We start from the raw sequence: 20,148 nt of genomic DNA on the forward strand, positions 1-20,148 counted from the left end.
TGAGCTTTTGAAAATATCCATTTACATCTCGTGTTCCTTCCTTAATCGTGTTCCTTATCTCACTGCTCAACCACCCTGGTCTCTTTCTGCTTCTCGTTTTACACCTCAATGGAATGTACTTGCTCTGCACTCTACATATTTGCTCCTTGAAGGTTTCTCATTTCTCTGATGCTGATTGTCCTGTTGTTGGAGTCTCTCAATCTACTTCACCCAACTCTCTCCTAATACCCTCAATGTTTGCCTTCCTGAAATCTCAAAGCCTTTCCCTTCTATCCTGAACTCTAAGTCTTAACAGAATCTTTGCATACACAATGTTCTGGTCACTTGCTTCTTAATGCTCCTCTACCTCCACCTCCTCCACCATATTGGGATTGTTACTTCAATGAAGGTCTAACACTGCACCCCCCTCCTTGTGGGCTTATCTATAAACTGGGTTAAAATGCAATCCTGGACTATAACTCGGAAATCCTCATCTGCTCTGCCCTTTTGCTGTTCCTGGGAAATATTGGTACATTTGGGAAACTGCATAATCTGCAAGGAGTCAATACATTGACTCCTCCCATGCGATGGGAAGGGTTTGAACCAGCAAAGGGCTTACCTTGTGTACCCTTTCATGGTTGCTTTATGCAGCTTTCTTTGGCTAAAAGAGCATGGGAGGAGTCAATTTCTATATATATATATATATATATATATATATATATATATATATATATATATATATATATATATATATATATATATATATATATATATATATCATTATTTTGAATGCAGCGACTGGTTGTATCATTACTGGGAACACAGCTGTGCTGCTGATGCAGTGCCCCTGTTTTCAGAAAGCTGGTACTCATTTTGCCGACCTTGGCACAATGTGACGTTGAGTGAACCCACCTGGTGTTATTTAACAGCAATATCGGGGCTCAAACTTGAAGAGCCAAAGATTTTAGGCCAGCCATCTCAAAGGAGAACCCAAAAGCAATTTTTTTTTCTTCTGAAAACCATTGCGAATCATTAAACACGGTTGAATTTGAAGGGGAAAAATATTTGAAAGTTTTTTTTTACCAATCACAAAGAGTCAAAAAAAAGCCATAGAGTAGTGATTTTCGATTTCGCTCGTGACATCACACTGTGAACTCACTTTGATACAAAGAGAAACAGTGCAGGTCGAGCTCAGATTCCGATACTGATTCCACAGTTAGTAGCAACACTGATGGCTCTCAGAATGTTGAAACTGATCAGTGGGATTTTGAAGAATCTACTGGAGACAAAATTAGTGATGGAAATGCATTCAGGGGAATTGGGGAGCTGAATTGTTTTGACCCTTGTGCGAGCGATTCAGAGGAAGAAGGCGGAAGTGTTATTGAATATGAAAACTCTGGTTACATTTTCACTTCAGCTCTGTAGGCTTTGATTTTTTCCATTAAATTAGTGGTTGATAAGGGAGGGATTTTTTTTATTCATTGATATATCTGTTTATATTATATTACTCGAGCAGAAATACCCGTCATCACCCGACAAATGCGAAGGGGCACCGCCCAGCATATTCCGACAAAAATGGGTGACAAATGTTTTGTCCCACCGTCGCAGGCTGACCAGGTGTCTTGTATGTTATGGTATCATTCCGTTTTGTACTTTTCCCAGACGCCATTTGTATCCGTGCCATGTCCCACCATCATGTCTGTGAGGTGTCAATGCCCCTCCCCAGTGGATTGGCATTGTGGAGGGGGGGTTGAGAGGAGGTGTGGGGGTGGTGGAGGGGAGGGGTGGTGATGGGGATGTGGAAGGCATGTGGGATTGTGGTGGGTATTGTGGAGGGGGTGGGTGGTGGTGGGTATTATGGAGGGGGTGGGTGGTGATGGGTATTGTGGAAGGTGAAGAGGAAGGCGTGTGGGATGGTGGTGGGTATTGTGGAGGGGGGAGGTGGTGATAGGCATTGTGGAAGGCGTGTGGGATGGTGGTGGGTATTGTGGAGGGGGGAGTGATGGGCATTGTGGAGGGGGGAGGGGGTGTTGTGATCACATATACTACACGTGCGTACAAATAAGCTGCATAAGTTTCAATTTGATATCTTTAAAAATTACCGAGGTATGGTAATACTAAATTCTCAAAAAGCCCATTTGATTATAATGTGGTGGAATTGTTGCCATGCAAACCATTGACATGTCAAAAAGACTAAATTGATGATTCAAAATTTTGAAAAACTAGGTCTGTGACCCAATATACAAATCCTGTTCAAATGTCAAGTTAATAGGATAAAAATTGACGATTTCATGTGACCTTGAGCTTTGCCATTTTGACCTCAAACAAAAGACTTCGGTCACCAAATATGCAAACCCAGTTCACATTTTGTCAATCGGATGAAAATTGATTTTTGTATGACATTGACTTTTGACCGTTTGAGTCTTTGACCGCAAAAATAATGTGCTTATATGTTTTGATTGGTGAAACAATTCAATGACCCAATATGCAATTTCTTTTCAACTTTACAGAATACTCACCCTCTAGGTGACTGGAGATTGTGCATTACCATGATGAAAAGGTATAGTCTGTACATTACAATAGGACTTCCAGGTGTGTGGTGTGCATATGAAGGGGTTCAACAGGTCTTCAAGTCTAAAGGGTATTTTCCAAAAGTTAGGGTCTAAGAAGTTTAAGGAGTCAAAGTGTCTAAAAGGTCTACTCTAAGCGGTCTAAAGGGTGGAAAAGCTTTTATGAGTCTATGGGGTCGAAAGGGTCTTAAAGGGTTGAAAGGCTCAAATTAACTAAGCAGTCTAAGTGGGTTTAAAGGTCTTAAAAAGTCTAAAAGGGTTTTAAAAGGTCTGAAGGGTTTAAGGATTCTCAAGGGATCTCAAGTGTCTAAAAAGGGAATAATTGTCAAAATGGTCTAAGGGTCAAGGGTCTTTCTGAAGGGTCTTAAAGTGTCAAAGCGGTCTAAATGATTTAAAGATCTAAAAGGTGAAAAAGCCTAAAGGGTGAAACAGTTCAAAGGGCCGAAGGGGGTATCAAGCATCATAAAAGGGTGTAAAATTCTAAAATGGTCTTAGGGGTATAAAGTTTTCTATGTCTAAAAGGTATGTTCCAATATTCCGTAATTAATAGACAGAGTCATGGTCCAATAACACGTAATTAATAGATGTACTCACGCTCCAACTCACGCTCAACCAGTTTGTAATGAATAGACAATAGACATACTAAAATGGGTAGACCAAGGCTTCACCTCGACGAGTGTTCACCGTCCACCTGTTTTTCGGTTGTGTATATATATATATATATATATATATATATATATATATATATATATATATATATATATATATATATATATATATATATATATATATATATATATGTGCTCGCGATACCCGTGCACATGCACGGGATAGCAGTACAACATAGCTGGTAGCAGACGACAGACCGCACACGGGGAATGACAAAAATACGCATTGTGCAAAATCCAAGTGGTACGATGGAACGCCAAGACTTCCCAAACATTGGCGGCACGTCCGCAAAGTGCCACAGCAATTTCATAGGGATCGTGTGACGGCGAGCCGAGTTTTTAGTGTGCAAGCTTGGTATTATAATAGAGATATATACAGTATATATATATATATATATATATATATATATATATATATATATATATATATATATATATATATATATATATATATACATACATATATCGGTTATATATATATATATACATACATATATCGGTTATATATATATATATATATATATATATATATATATATATATATATATATATATATATATATATGTTGTTGTTCTTCTTTCGGCTGCTCCCATTTGGGGTCGCCACAGCGGATCATCTGTTATGATCTGCATACTGATTTGGCACAGGTTTTACGCCAGATGCCCTTCCTGACGCAACTCTGGTCGCCTCTTGCGACACAGGGCTAAGGATTGGGTTTCGCCACGATTCCGGGCTGCCCTACACCCTCTCATAGCGCGGCCCAGCACAGAGCGCCCGTCCTCAGGCGATCCTCCAACCCAAGCCTCCGAGTACCCGGATTGCAGGCGCACGCCACTACGCCCGGTATCGGTTATATACTGTATGTATGAATATATATATATATATATATATATATATATATATATATATATATATATGTATATATGTATATATGTATATATATATATATATGTATATATATATATATATATATATATATATATATATATATATATATATATATATATATATATATATATATATGTATATATATATGTATATATATATGTATATATATATATATGTATATATATATATATATATATATATATATATATATATATGTATATATATATATATATATATATATATGTATATATATGTATATATATATGTATATATATATATATGTGTATATGTATATATATGTATATATATATATATATATATATATATATATATATATATATATATATATATATATATATATACATACACACACACATACACACACATCCAGTGAATCAGATGGATATTTGATGATTTAAGTGACCTTGACCTTTTGACCTATTGACCTCAAAAACAATTGGCTTGTTGCTTGTGAATACTTCTATAGGTGGTTAAGTTTTGTGAAGATTGGAGTAAAAATGTGACCTGCAGGTGATAGACAGACAGAGAGACAGACAGAATAACAGGCTAGACCAAACAAATATACTTGTGAGTCTTTGATTTCACAAATAATAACAGCTAGAATGGTAGAGCGCATACCTCCGCCAGGCTGAATATGCAGTTTACCTTTTGAAGCCCAGTGATAGGCTGGATCTGAATCCTGACATTTACCAAAATCAAATCGGCTTTTTCCAATCACCTACCCAACTAATCCACAAGTTTTGTCAGAACCTGTCCATAACGTTTTGAAATATAATGCTATCTATCGTTTTTGGCCCGATTCTCTCAGTGGTGAAGAATCACTTGATTCGAACCCGGATCTTCACCAAAATGGAAGCAATTCATCCTTGTAAAACACCGGATTTGTTCACGAGGTTTCGTCTGAATCTGTCGATAACTTTTTGAGATATTGTGCAATACAATAGATCGTTTTTGGCCTGATCTTTCAATGGTGAAGAATCTCTTTTTAAAAAATTCTAGTATTAGGATCCGGATCCAGATCTTCACCAAAATCGAATCAATTCATCCTTGTCACACACTCAAACTGCCAACAGAGTTTCATCTGAATCCGTCCACACCATTTTGAGATATCCTGCTCACAGACACAAACAGACAGACAGACATGAAAATATAACCTTCGTCCACCTTCAATGGCGGAGATAAAAAAAACATTGAAAATATTTTTGGCTGTCATTTTAATTACATCTAACAGAACAAACACTTCATTGTTTTGGTAAAAACCACAAACTATCCTCAGGTTGGTGACCATTAAATTGCTCAAGTTTTAATCAGAATTAAAATTGTAAGAACTAGTACGTGCCCATAAAAAAAAAAATTTCAAACTGCGAGCAACAAACAACAACCACACAGGCCGTTTCTTCGCTCTCGCGTGTCCGTACGTGCGTGGCCCGGAAGTTCGCATGTTATTCGCAGTTACGATTATTCGCAATTTAGTTTTAATACCCAATTATTCAATTGGCGCCAACGTATTTTACCTTTTCGCAATGTCGTGGCAAGGAAAAATAAAAAGAGAAGAGAAGAGAGAGAAAAAAATTTACTTCCTGGTTCGGAGCATACCAGCACTCTGATGTTACCGAAATTTATGCACCGTCTAATATGAAAACGATCATAACTTGGGCATTGTGTTTATCTATAAATGCGCATAAGAAATCGAGAATTATTACAATACACAAAGTCATCACTCTCCGGAAGCCCGTACGTTGTAACCCGTAATGGGGAACGCGGCTGAGTTTCCCCTCCCCATCGGCCACGCCCACGCAACAACGTGTCTTGTCACTGGTTTGGTAAATAAATGGCCATACCTTGGGAAGCACACTGTCCGATTAATATCAAACCTTGAAAAGTCACATCCTCAGGTCCCCAGCAATACATCTGGCAAGTTTCAATTGGATCGGACCAGTTGTTGTCGAGAAACAGCGGTCACACACACAGACACAGACACAGACACAGAGATTGCTGGAATTATAGATAGATGAATGTTATTGGAGGATATCATCAAAATATGTTACAGCTTTCAATTAGAAACGGCTTCATTAAATTTATGCAATTTCGTGTCGTGTAAAGATTGTTGATTATGATATGACTGGGTGCAGTAGCAAAGCCAGAATGTTCTCAGGGTGTTACGTGTTGGCTGACATGCAGCAGAGATCACTATACATTGAAACACGTTTGGGATAAGGAGGTCTATTTTCAGACATGACTCTCCATGGTATTTGGTACTCCCTTTGGTAATACTCTGGAATGATGGTATTTTTTTCTGTATGCAGTATTTTCAAAAAAAATTCACATAAACGAATCACACATGACCATAGAATCATCACAATATGCTGCACTACCCAGACCCCATATAATTGTCATGATGAGCTGTGCCACACAGACCCCATATACAGTAGTGGTCATAATTCTGGACAATCTGTCCACATGTAATCATAATATCGCTGCTCGATCTGGACCCCAATATCTCTCATTTCTATTTCTCCAGCAAAATAATCAATAATCACAATTAGCCATAATTGGGTGAGCCTCTTCGTGTTCCGATTTGAATCCCCAGTTGTTACCTCCACCACCGAAGGTGAAGGACATTATGTTTTCACCACTTTCTGTCTGTGTGTTTGTCTGTTTGTTTATGTGCAGGATATCTCGAAAAGTTGTGGACAGATGGATTTGGATGAAATTTTGTGGGCAGGTTCGGTGTGTGACAAGGCCAAACTGATGAAATTTTGGTGAAGATCCAGATCCAGATCCGATTACTATAATTTTTTAAAAGTGATTCTTCACCATTGAGAGATAGGGCCCAAAACGATATATAGCACGATATCTCAAAAATGTATTGGGCCAGATATGTTCTCGTGGATCAGGCATTACAGGGCGGAGGTAAGCGCTCCACCGAGTGCCCTTCCAGTTGATTTATGGGACCGAGGTTCAAGCAATTGGTTCATGTCTGTCTGTCGTTTCAGTTTATGGTCGTCAGTTTATGATCGAGGAACAGCTTATTTGATGTTATATTTTGAACACAAATTGGAACATGAATAGGAAGGCAATTCTTTCGTTTACCGTATTTTGTCTCTGAATTCGTCCTGACTGCACATGCGCAGAGAGGAGCGAGATAATGTTTTTACTCTGTCTGCCTGGCAGACGAAACAAAATTGAAAATCATTCCAAAAAGGAAACTTACTGCTTTTAAGGACATCATAATGGACACATACAGTACAACAGGCACAAATAATTAATTAATGTAATGTGTTATATAAGGTGATGTAATAGAGACTACGATAAATGGCAGTAAATTCTGGAATTAATTTACTTACATGACTTTTACAATCTTTATTTTATTACCCTCACCGAAGGAGAGCGTATTGCCTTTGGGTCCATTTGTTTGTCTGTTTGTCTGTCTGTCTGTTTGTTTGTTTGTTCACACAGAACTTTCGTGTTTTTCTCTGCAACCGCTTGTCGGATTCAGACGAAATATTCACCAGATTAGCAACTACTGATGGAGAACGTTGTAATCATAATTATGATGTCATAGGTCACGTGGTGAGGCAGCCATGCTGGAAAAACCGAAAAACTTGGACCTCTATTTCTGAAAACGCACCAAGGAAAAAATAGAAACTTGGCACATGGCAAGGACTCTACAGGGAATAAATTTGATATTTTTTGATGATGTCACCTGTGCCTTTATTATGTCATCATTATTGCATATGTAGAACGCTACATCTGATCAGTATGAAATTTTTTGAGGGTCATCTCGGGATAAAATGGTCCACAGAAAATAAATTTGATGACATCATCGGTCACGTGATTCAGCATCCATATTGTTAAAAACAAACTTTATATGTATAACCACCTATCCATGAGGAACAAAAGGTTCACAATTTGATGTCATAGGTCACATGGTTTGGCAGCCATATTGGATTTGCTATAGAACCTATGAAAATCTCCAGATTGAGGGGAAACTTCAGACAAATGTTCCCCAATACATGTGTGCACATGTTTGTTGAGGAATAATTCATAGATCACATGGTTTGGCAGCCATATTGGATTGAAGAAAATATTAAGTAATATTTTCTCTGCAACCAGTTAATCAATCAATGTGAAACTTCACATTTATGATCGAGGAGTTATGTGGAATACATGTTATAAATTTCAACTTCATTGGACGCATGGTCTGGCAGGTAGAATTATTTAATTATTTGATATGAGTTCTCTTTGTTTTTTTAATTAATTAATTAATTCTTTTTGAATAAGGCTCATTTGGCTGTGCGGTAGAGGAGTAGAGTTTGAGGGTAGAGGAGTAGCAGCTGAAATGCAAATCCTATCCAGGTCTCTCCTGATGACTTCAACTTTGGTTTTTGCTTGTTCGGGTTCCATCTGATGACTCCAATGCAGGGCTGTACCTATTTGGTCTTAAATTTGATTTGAATTGAATTAATTTTAATCCTATTCTGAATTCATTTGAATAGTGAATAATAATAAAAAAACGTCATGGGTCAGGGGTCAGGTATCCGATGAAATTGGGGTTGCCAAAGTGGGACGTCTTGGACTCTTGGTACCCGGTCATCACTGGCAGCAGTCATACGATGGCAGTTCTAATTATGTCTCATGCATTTCCAAACACACCAGTACACAAACGCTGCACATAATACAGCACACATAAGAAGTCCTGGCAAGTGTCTGCAATCTCTGATTACTCTTTTTCTTGTTTACATTTAATATTATACTTTAAAACTGCAGTACATAAATCCTCTGTCATAATTACTTCCATAATCTCCAGTTTTGTGGTACTTCCATTTAAATACAGGTTCAGTGGGGGTGGGTGTACATGGGTGCTGTTCAGGACTGCTTCTGCACAACTTTAATAGCACTGAACTTTTGGATTTTTTTTTAAACAATCGTTAAAATTATTTCATTAAAATTCAAGTAACACTACGAGGGGTATCATGTTGTATGAACAATCAACTTATGTCTGTTATTTGCGAAAATAGAACATTTTTCAAGTGTATTAGTTGGTCGCGTGTGTTATTATCTCTGCCATCTGTGATGGATGGAGGTCATATTTTCATCCCTGTCTGTTTTCTGCTTGTGAAATCGAAGATTTTCAAGGGCTGTATACTTGTATACAATCTGATGAAAATGAGAGAAAGGCCAAGTTCAAAGCCATCCAAAATATATAAAACACTGACACCACATGGCCAAAAGTATGTGGACACCTACTTGTCCAACATCTCATTCCAAAATCATGTGCATTGATATGGAGTTGGCCCCCCTTTGCTGCGACAACAGCCTCCACTCTTCTGGGAAGGATTTCCATGAGATGTTGCTGCAGGGATTTGCTTTCATTCAGCCACAGGGGCATTCGTGAGGTTGGTCAATGAGGTCTGGCTCACAGTCGGCGTTCCAATTCATCCCAAAGGTGTTCGATGGTGTTGAGGTCAGAGCTCTGTGCAGGCCAGTCAAGTTCTTCCACATCGATCTCGACAAACGATTTCTGTATGGAACTCACTTTGTACACGGGGGTATTGTCATGATGAAACTGGAAAGGGCCTTCGCCAAAATGTTGCCACGAAGTTGGAAGCACAGAATCATCTAGAATGTCATTCTATTCTGTCGCATTAAGATTTCCCTTCACTGGAGCTAATGGGCCGAGCCCGAACCATGAAAAACAGCCACAGACCATTATTACTACTCCACCAAACTTTACAGTTTGCACTGTGCATTCAGGCAGGTACCATTCTCCGAGCATTCGCCAAACCCAGATTCTTCCATCAGACTGTCAGGTGGTGAAGCGTGATTCATCCATCATTCCAGAGAACGCATTTTCACTGCTCCAGAGTCCAATGGCGGTGAGCTTTATACCACTCCAGCCGGCGCTTGGCATTGCGCATGGTGATCTTAGGCTTGTGTGCAGCTGCTCGGCAATGGAAACCCATTTCATGAAACTCTTGACGAATAGTGCTTATGCTGACGTTGCTTCCAGAGGCAGTTTGGAACTCGGTAGTGAGTGTTGCAACCGACGACAGACGATTTTTCCACGCCACACGTATCAGCACTCGGCAGTCCCGTTCTGTGAGCTTATGTGGCCTACCATTTCACGGCTGAGCTGTTGTTGCTCCAAGACGTTTCCACTTCAAAATAACAGCACTTATAGTTGACCGGGGCAGCTCTAGCAGGGCAGAACTTCGATGAACTGACTTGTTGGAAAGGTGGCATCCCATGACGGTGCCACATTGAAAAATTACTGAGCTCTTCAGTATGGCCCATTCTACTGCCAATGTTTGTCTATGGAGATTGCATGGCTGTGTGCTTGATTTTATACATCTGTCAGCAATGGGTGTGGCTGAAATAGCCGAATCTACTGTATGACTTCCAGTACACAAACATCATGGGTGGGTATATAAGGGTGCTATTCAGGATTGCTTCTGCACTACTTCTGCCATCCAAAACATATAGTATGTGGACACCCCTTCATGAGAAGGGGTATCCGCATACTTTGGGCCATGTAGTGCATTCGGTGGCAATTAGAAAATGCATCAACCATATTTGTTCTGCACAACATTCCATCATGTAAAACACTTGAAAGGACAAAATTTCCAAATTACCAATAGCTGTTTCCATGGTAACTTGTTTATTTGGATTTTGCAAGTATCCTGCTGTGCACGACATCTTTTTTATTTGTTTGTGTGTATGTCAATTGCCTACAGGTCATAATTTTAAACCGATCTTCACAAAAACGCACCAAATGGTGGAAGTGGTCATAAGCAAGAAGTTCTGTGGTTTTGATGCCAAAAGGTCAACATAGGCTAAAGGTCAATATCTCAAGTCAAATTTTAAAATCCTCAGTTTTCATCTGGTTGACTTGAAATTTGAAGAGGATCTTTTATTTTAGGTCACTGAATTCAACCAGCCAACTATTTTTGAGATCAACATGGGCCAAAAGGTCACCATCAGCCAAAAGTCCACAATTTAGGTGGAATTTCTAAAATTCGGGTGATCGGGTCTTTGGCAATGACTAATTGATCAGATTTTGGCGAGGATCGGGATGCGAGAATTATTTAAGTGATTCTTTACAATTTCAAGATGGGGCCAAAAATGATATATAGCATGATATTTCAAAAAATTGTGACGGATTATGCCAAAACTTGGTGGATGAGTTCGGTGTAAGACAAGAACAAGTCGATGAGATTTTGGTGAAGGTCCGGATGTAGATCCGGCCTATCAGTGGGATCTTTTTCAAACAGATGCAGCACAAGGCTACGGGGAAGCATCATTGGCTTGGGGCATGGCTGTGCCCTCTGCTGGTTTGGGGAGGAATTTGGCTAGCTCACCTACTCCTTGCAAAGGACACCATGGGATCTTTAACGTCCAACAACGAATGCTGGCAGATCGGTTGCCTGTTTCACGTCCATCAGCGGGACGTAACACATATTGATACCTCACCCTGCCTATGATGACAGTTTATAGCTGGGTCAGGATTCAAATTCAGGCTAGACACCTTAGAGGCAGGTGTGCATTACTACAGGCCATCCTGGCAGCCTATCAGTGGGATACAAAACGTAAACAGGTCAGCCTGACAGAGGTATGCGCTCTCCCCAGTGCCGTTCTCATTTTTATTTCATGTTTCCCTTCTTTTTTGACAGCACTTTGTATGTAGTGAAACACCAGCGATTCAAACTCATTGGGGTTTTAAATTGCTTATGCAAGGACGCCTCTCTTGTGCTGTCGAACGCCTTGTCTTTGCGAGTTTCAATGTTATGATCATTTGCGTAAGCACCTGCGGCGCCATGCTGATTACTGCACTGCATTGCTCTTATCGAATGGGACCACCTCGTACTGCACTGTGCCATGCCATGCCCTGTTGTGCCACACCGCTTTGTGCTGAACAATACGTGGGGCTGCTCTCAATGAACAGAACCACCTCACAGCATGCCGTGTTGCGCCGCACCTTGTCGAACGCTTCACTGTACCGCTCTCAATGAATGTGGCCACCTCATGGTGTGCCGTGCCATGCTGTGTCGTTTTCAACAAACGGGGGTTCCCCATACTGTGCTGTGTCATTGTGAGCCTTGCTGTTCTGCCCTGTGCCAAATGGTGCACTGCATTGCTCTCACTGAAGGGGGCCACCTCGTACTGTGCCATTCTGAACCGTATCATGCCGAGCCGTAATTTGCTGTGTTCTATTCCACAAATGCTGTCCTGCTCTGCACCAATCTCGCCGAACAAAATGTCTCGTTCCGTGCCACACGAAACACTACATTGTGCCACTCTTTCTTCATGGGGCCACGTGATACCGTGTCGTGTTGTGCCATGCCACATCACATTTTCTGGCATGCTGCAATGCACCGCTTTCACAAAATGGGGCCACCTGACACCTGACATGCTGTGCCGTGCCGTACAGTACTGTGTCGCTCCGAATGCTGCACTGCACCGCCATTGCCGAATGGGGCAACTCACACCGTTCTGTGCCTTCTGTCTGTATGCATCACCACAGGTAAAACTAGCAATCCAGCCGCGTCTCGTGGTCACCACAGCTGGACGTACATGAACTGCTTGCTGCTTGGGCTATTGAAGTCACACTGCTGTGCTTTGTTGCCTTCATTCATTGCCAATGGATCATGCATACACTTACTACACTGCGCCGCCTCACACCGGACTGCGATATGTATATGAATGCATATATATATATATATATATATATATATATATATATATATATATATATATATATATATATATATATATTAGTAGCTCAGTACAAGATACAAAATGCTGGATGGCACAATATATATATATATATATATATATATATATATATATATATATATATATATATATATATATATATATATATATGTGTATTACACCGTCCAGTGTATTCTGTTACATATCAAGCTCGAATTATGTGCAGTGCCACACCATGTGTTCCTGGCACGTCCAAGTTCATGTGACGTTCGCGCCAGTTTTTGATTCAGGTGATACGGGCAAGCCGCGCCCTATGAAGGCACAGGAGTTTGCACGGTGAGGAACTCAAGAGGATGCAATCGTGCTCTGCACACTAGGACGTAACGGGATAAATAAAGTACAGCACGGCAAAACACAGCGCTGCACGGAGTGCGTATAAGAGGCGTGGCAGTGGGCGTATAGTTGAGCTTGGAAAGGCGCAGAGACAATTCTATCAACACATATATGCATGGATAGACAAAAGATTGGGAAAGAGATGGAGTAGTTCCCTGTGGACAAAACAAAACCATAATGGGAGAAGCAACAGGGATCATGGGGGAGTGGGGGGGGGGGGTGGGGGTGGTGCGGCGCGTTGTGATAAAGCTCCGCAAGTGTAAGGTTGCCGCCCTGGCTCCGTGAGAGTGGTTTCGCCCTCCTCAGTTCTCAGTTCTCTTCCCTTCCATCCTTTCCTTTCCTTTGCCTTCCCCTCCATGTGCCACGCCTGCGCCAGCTCTGCACTGCGGCCGTGGCCGCACCTCTCCCCGAGAACTCCCACTCCGAGCTCGCGCCCTGTGGGCACTGCCCTCGTGGACCTTCGGTGCTGGTCGTGGAGTTGAGACTCCCCGAGTTAGGACCGACATATGGTGTCTCTCTGACTCTCAGGGTGACGCGTGCGCACACAGGATGAACCGTTATGGTGAGGACCATTCCCATCGCTACGATGCCGAGCTCACCGGGTCCTCCGGGCGTGGGTCTCGCGGACGTGGAACCGCCGGAACTCGACGTCAAATGTACAAGCAGTCGGTGGCGCAACGCGCTCGCACCATGGCGATGTACAACCCCATCCCCGTGCGCCAGAACTGCTTCACCATCAACCGATCCCTCTTCATCTTCAGCGAGGACAACGCGGTGCGCAAGTTCGCGCGCAGAATCACCGAGTGGCCATATCCTTTTGGTGAAGTGGTATCCCAGTCCACTGTGAGGTCAAAATGCAATATTTCGTGTCATGTTGTTTCTCTCAAAATAGTATCTGCTACCTGCTTCCGTGGTCACAGTCCACATTATGCTCGACGTTGATTGAGACTCCAAACGGGCTTGAGAGTCTGTCAGGTGCTTTCAAGGTGTAGTGATGAACTCGAGGTCACAAGTTACCCACCGACACCTCCCAGCTTGAGTTTGGCAGTTGCAGTGGAAAATTATTATTGTTATTATTATTATTATTATTATTATTATTAGTATTATGATTGGTATTATTATTATTATTATTATTATTATCATTATTCGTGAATGTTATGAGCACGAAAAGTTCAGAGCTGCATGTAAGTGTAATTTGCATACTTGCTGTCAGAGATATTCCGACACGATGTAACTTTGTAACTAAGAGGATTAGTAATAGGTACACTGTTATATGTCAAAAAAAAAATCTATTAACACACTTTGTACTCTCTTTGTTCTTAAAACTTTTTGACTCGTATAATAACATGATCTTTGAACTTGTGACTCGACTCTTAAAATATTTTTTCTTAACTTGGGAAAACTCGTTCTGGGTGACAAGTTTCTCAATCAATAGGAAGAGCTGCGGTCTTTAATTAGGAGGAATTAGAGGATCTTCTTTCAAAGCATCCTGTTCACCACTCACATGACACAATGAAGCAAAATCCTTTCACTAATCGATCCAACGCTAATAGTTTTATTGTTGTTTTCCAAAAGGATCAATTCTCCCCAAGAATAAAATTGCTTTTTGTATGTACTCACAACAACGGACCTTGGAAAACCAGTTGAATTCCCTGATGATGCCACAGACGTTAAAAGTTATAGATTTTGTTTCAATTGAAAGAATACATTATTTCTTATTCAAAATATTGTGGTTTTTACAACTCTTCCGAACGTTTCATCCTCGTGGTTTGAATTCGGAATCGGGAGATGGAAATTTTATGTGGGGTGGTGTTATGTGAAGGTGTGAAAGTTGTCACGAGATACTCACAGTAGTCCAACAATGATGGTTCGATTTTGCAATGTACTAACAAAAAAAAAAATATATATATATATATATATATATATATATATATATATATATATATATATATATATATATATATATATATATATATATATATATATAATATATGTGTGTGCGTGTGTTCTTTTTTTCCGCCTTTTCAACACCTGAACTATTCTCACGTTATGTGCAGAGTGGGGTGAATAAATTGGGCCCCATTCTTTCAGGAACTTGTTGGCCAGGCCTGACATTTAACTGTCAGTAATTTGTAATTTGTTCAGGAGAGCTTGCCAGTCTGCGAAATACATCTTGGGATTTTCAGCGTCCACCAACAAACATGCAGGGCAGGCAGACAGGTTCTCCAGATCAGCATCCTGTTGAAGGATGCTGCACGCATTCATGCATCACCTTGCTTATGAAACACTGACAGTTTATAGTTGGGTTGATATTGAAACCCATGCTACACAAGATCGAAGGATATATACATATATTCAAGATTTTTATTGCCGGTCAACCTCGATTGATCGGAATTTGTTTTGCCACGTTACAGGAATCAGCAATCATACATCATTTTACAGTATGTAAAACAAAGCAGTATATAAAAAAAATACAGTTAATGCGTATTGGCATATCAAGTGTGTGTCAATGTATTAGCTGAATAGTAAGTGCTCGGTTTTCTTCGATTAAGAGCTAATACTTTTAGCGAAGGACACCATGGGATTTTTAACATCCACAAAATAATGCCGGCTGATGTGATGCCCAGTCTAACATCCATCCGAGGGACGGTGCACACACTGATGAATCTCCCTGCCTGTGAAACACCGGGATGACAGTTTATAGCTGGGTCAGGATTCAAACCTAAGCTCGAAAGCTTTAAGGTGAGTTTCATACTTCTAGAATGTCCTGTCAGCCTATATATGTACAGATGGAATTGCATAGAGATAAAATATAAGGCTTCACTCGCGCGCACACGCGAGCAACACACGCGCACACGCACACGTGCACGCACATGCACACGCACATGACTATTTCGAGCATTTGACTCCTATACCCATCTGGACACTGAACACCCCACATCGGAAAGTGTTTCTTTGTTCCTTATTCTCAACAAAATTGCTTTCTCGAAACCAGATGTTTTTTTTTTTTTTTTAAACAAATTGACTTAGATATACACCATAATCATAATGTTAAAATATTAATGATAAAATGAGCACCATACAACCTGATAGCCCTATGTGATGTGGTTTGTGAAATGTTTTTTTTTCTATTTCATTCTTGACTCATGAATGATTGGCGACTTGATGCCGTGCAGATGAAAAATAACATTGTTACTCTTTATTCGCCACTAAATGTTTAAGAGAGCATGCATTTTTATGGATGTCAAACGCACACCTACAATGTCGAATAGCGGTATAAAAATTATCTCCACTTGCATTCTCCTCCTATGTTGAATGTCCGCATCAAAATTATCTGCACTAACACTCTGTTTCCCATCAGATGATCCCGGGAAAACATTCCTCTGTAATGGAAATCGTAGCTTCGTTTAAACACATTTAAACCTCTTTTACGCCGTGCCATTTTCATGAACTTTAAGGATCGTTGTTTAAGATAATTGAAAGCGTTCTCTTGTGTCTTTTCAAGGACATTCTGTTAGTTAACCATTAGTAAGCAGATTGTAAAGGAAACATTTGTTGATGGGAATAGTGAATATCTCACAATATTATTGTTGTGTTTGCTGCCTTGACCTTTTCCACTCCATTTGAATACTTGATACTGACCACGATAATTGCCAACTGCATCGTTCTGGCGATGGAACAACACCTTCCTGCCACGGACAAGACCCTCCTCTCTGACCAGTTGGTAAGGCACGTTGAATGACACACTTCATGGGTGATTACTCACAATCTGTTATCTACTATAAATGGATGAGGTGTGTGTGTGTCATATTTTTTGTGGCGTTCTATTGGAGTGTTGTGATGTGGAATGTAATACACCAAAATGATCGTTATGATCTCCTGAGATGGCTAGGCTAATTAACTACAAAGAACCTGGAGGAATTCCCATGTTTTAGACACACGCAATGTTAAGGTGTATAAAGCAGCTTAATACATCCTTCCACACCTTGGCATTCTAATTACAAAATGAATAACAAAAAGAATAACACCGGGCGTAGTGGCGTGCGCCTGTAATCCGGCTACTCGGAGGCTTGGATTGGAGGATTGCTTGAAGACGGGAGCCCTGCGCTGCGCCGCGCTATGAGAGGGTGTAGGGCAGCCCGGAATCATAGCGAAACCCAATCCTTATCCCTGTGTCGTAAGAGGCGACCAGGGTTGCGTCAGGAAGGGCATCCGGCGTAAAACCTATGCCAAATCAGTATGCGGATCATAACGGATGATCCGCTGTGGCGACCCCTAACGGGAGCAGCCGAAAGATGAACAACATAACAAAAACAATAACATTGTCATAAAGCATATGTTAATTAACACTTATAATATTAACAGCAACAATAATGATAGTAGTATCATTTGGCAATAATAACAATGAATGTGTAATCCCTGCTCTGGCCCAAGCACATCTGGACTTGGTGAAAGGCAAGCTAATGCTAAAGCAGTGCAGTGAGTGGGTGCGCAACAAGGCTGTGAAGACCAATGGAAATATGGTCCAATGGGCAAACGGGCCCACTAGTCGTCCATAAAATCTGCTGAAACCCCCTTTCAGTGGAACTACCGAAATCTAGGACCACCATCGTGACTACACTCACCTCCACTCATTTGTTCCTCTTTTTTTCCCAACCTGTGGAACCACTTCCCACATCCTCTTCAATCTCATTCCTTCCTCCAGGTCTTCAAGACAGCTGTTCGCCACCATCTCAGATCGTCCCCAATCCAAAACCATATTTTCGACCCCCGCTAACCCCACCTTCCAAATTTCCAGTTTCCCTCCCAAGTTTCCTTCTGTGTGCATCTTGTCCACCCCATGCATCCTCTCATGCCCTTCATTCCTCCCCACACATTATTTGTCGAAGTCTGCCTCTGTCTTGGCCTTCGGCTCCACTGTTAACGTTTTCCCCCTCTCTCTACTGTTTGCTTTGTCCTGATCCGTTTTGCATCCTGATCATCCTGATCATGTTTGCATTCTGTGTTTGCATTTGCATCCGTTCAGTGTACTTGTACTTGCTCTTCCCCAAAAATGCACACTTTTTATTTTTCAGTGCATATAATTCGTAAGAAAAGGTTTTTTTTTTTGGTTGCTCTGAGTATCGAGTTCCAGAACTTTTTGAATGACACCCAAAGGGAAGAGAAGAAACCGTTGTGGTTCAGAGGATCAAATGGAGCATCACCACTTTTGCCATTATGGGAAGCCTTCAACTTGAACGTCACCTCTGGACAAGGCATTGGTTTAAAAGCAAAAAGCATTTCAGTCGAAGCTGGATTGAGAGTGAGATGTTTGAGGTTAACCACAATCTTTACCCTTGTTTCTCATGGAGCCGAGATGAAGGAGATTGAAGTGGTGGTTTTATCTAGCTTGTTGCCTGTAATGGGCACACCTGCCGGTAGTCATGCCACTTAGCATCACTTCCAGGCCATGACCACATCACTGCTTGCCTTATGAGCGGTCCACAAATCATCACTGACGTTGGAGCCATTTGGCCAAGCCTTTTTGCTCTCACGTTTGTCCGTGCAATAATGTAGCATGGGAGAATCGGACGCATCATCTATCATTGCATCTCAGTGTCTTTGCGCAGCTCTGCTCGCTGTGATGGCAATTAAAAAAAAAAAAAAAAAAAAAAATATATATATATATATATATATATATATATATATATATATATATATATATCAGATATCAACGATTACTGTTCATTACACTCGTTTTTGCAACTGTTGTGAGGAACCTGATCCTTGATCGCATCATCATGTTAACTGAAGTTTCCATCTTAATTATCACCCCCTTAATTCAACAATGGTGTCAGTCCGCATGCTATTATTTTGGCAAGGATTGCTTGTCTTGCATTTTTTTTATGCTTGAACTTAAATTGCACTTGAGGGCTATGTTGTTTCTCAGTAGGATGAAAAAAAATTTTTTTTGAGCTTTGTAAAGATAAGATTAACTTGGGGGTGCTTTGAGGCCACGAGAGTGTAGTAGTACTGAGGTGTTTGTGTGCTGAATGGGTTTGATTTTAGACTTGCGGAGCCCCATGGTGAAATGGAGAGTTGCATGGAGGGTTATTGTGACCACAGCAGCACAGAGTGCAGAACTTAATGCTCAGGGAAGGAGGTGAAGGTCAGAGTATGGTTGAATGCAGTTGCCACATATCCTTCCACCTGCATCCCATAACATGTGGATATCCAAAGCAATGTTGTCCAATAATTGCACCAACTTTCAGGAACCTAAGGGGGTGTTAGAGGGAGAGAGAGGGAGAGGGAGAGAGAAAGAGAAAGAGAAAGAGTAACATTGTTACCTCGGAAAGAAGATCTTTCCATCTCTACGCATGCGGAATGCCATTCAGTATGAAACATAATACCTTGTTCCTCTGTTGTGTGCATCTTTCAGGATATCACGGAGCCCTATTTCATTGGCATATTTTGCTTTGAAGCCGGAATCAAAATCTTAGCCATGGGTTTTGTCTTCCACAAAGGCTCATATCTTCGCAGCGGGTGGAACGTCATGGATTTTGTGGTGGTCATCACTGGGTATGTTTTGCACTTCAAAAGAGTTTGTTTTATCCTGTACCCCTCACTGCATGCTTCACCCTTTCATCTCTGTCAATGGCTGGTGAGGGGCAGAACTGCTCTAAACCCACTGCCATTTACCTTCAACTCCATGCACGTCGATGGAAGCACACACACACACACACACCAACATGCATGTCCTGTTTTACGGTAGCTTTTTATGTCGACTCGTTTTTTTGCACTGATGTGAACATCAACTGTGAATACTTGTATGTAGTTTGTAAAAGGAATTCCGTGCATCACTGATGTGACTGATCCAAAACAGTACTGCACAGTACCTTTATTTGCTGTTGGAGAGATGTGCCAAGCAATCAATA

At 40.9% G+C, this 20,148-nt stretch overlaps 1 protein-coding gene and 1 pseudogene across 16 annotated transcripts in view; both read left to right on the forward strand.

Annotated features, from left to right (window-relative positions):
* Positions 1-20,148, forward strand: part of LOC147026688 (voltage-dependent N-type calcium channel subunit alpha-1B-like) — a 592,527-nt gene that overhangs the window by 15,496 nt on the left and 556,883 nt on the right. For 15 of the 16 annotated variants that reach the window (XR_015058466.1, XR_015058468.1, XR_015058470.1 and 12 more), the window contains exons 2-4: positions 13,783-14,042; positions 16,852-16,958; positions 19,653-19,792. Coding sequence is in view for 10 of the 16 variants with exons in the window: in XM_085882404.1 (XP_085738530.1) it covers positions 13,783-14,042; positions 16,852-16,958; positions 19,653-19,792 (507 nt within the window). In the remaining 6 variants the exon portion in view is untranslated. Of the gene's footprint in view, positions 1-13,610; positions 14,043-16,851; positions 16,959-19,652; positions 19,793-20,148 lie in introns of all 16 variants that reach the window. The other variant, XM_085882403.1, reaches the window with a different exon arrangement.
* On the forward strand, positions 17,261-17,401 carry LOC147026689 (signal recognition particle RNA; annotated as a pseudogene).

The sequence above is a fragment of the Eptatretus burgeri genome, chromosome 5 (assembly GCF_056783735.1).
Source record: "Eptatretus burgeri isolate ZD-2024b chromosome 5, Ebu_testis_v1, whole genome shotgun sequence".
NCBI lineage: Eukaryota > Metazoa > Chordata > Myxini > Myxiniformes > Myxinidae > Eptatretus > Eptatretus burgeri.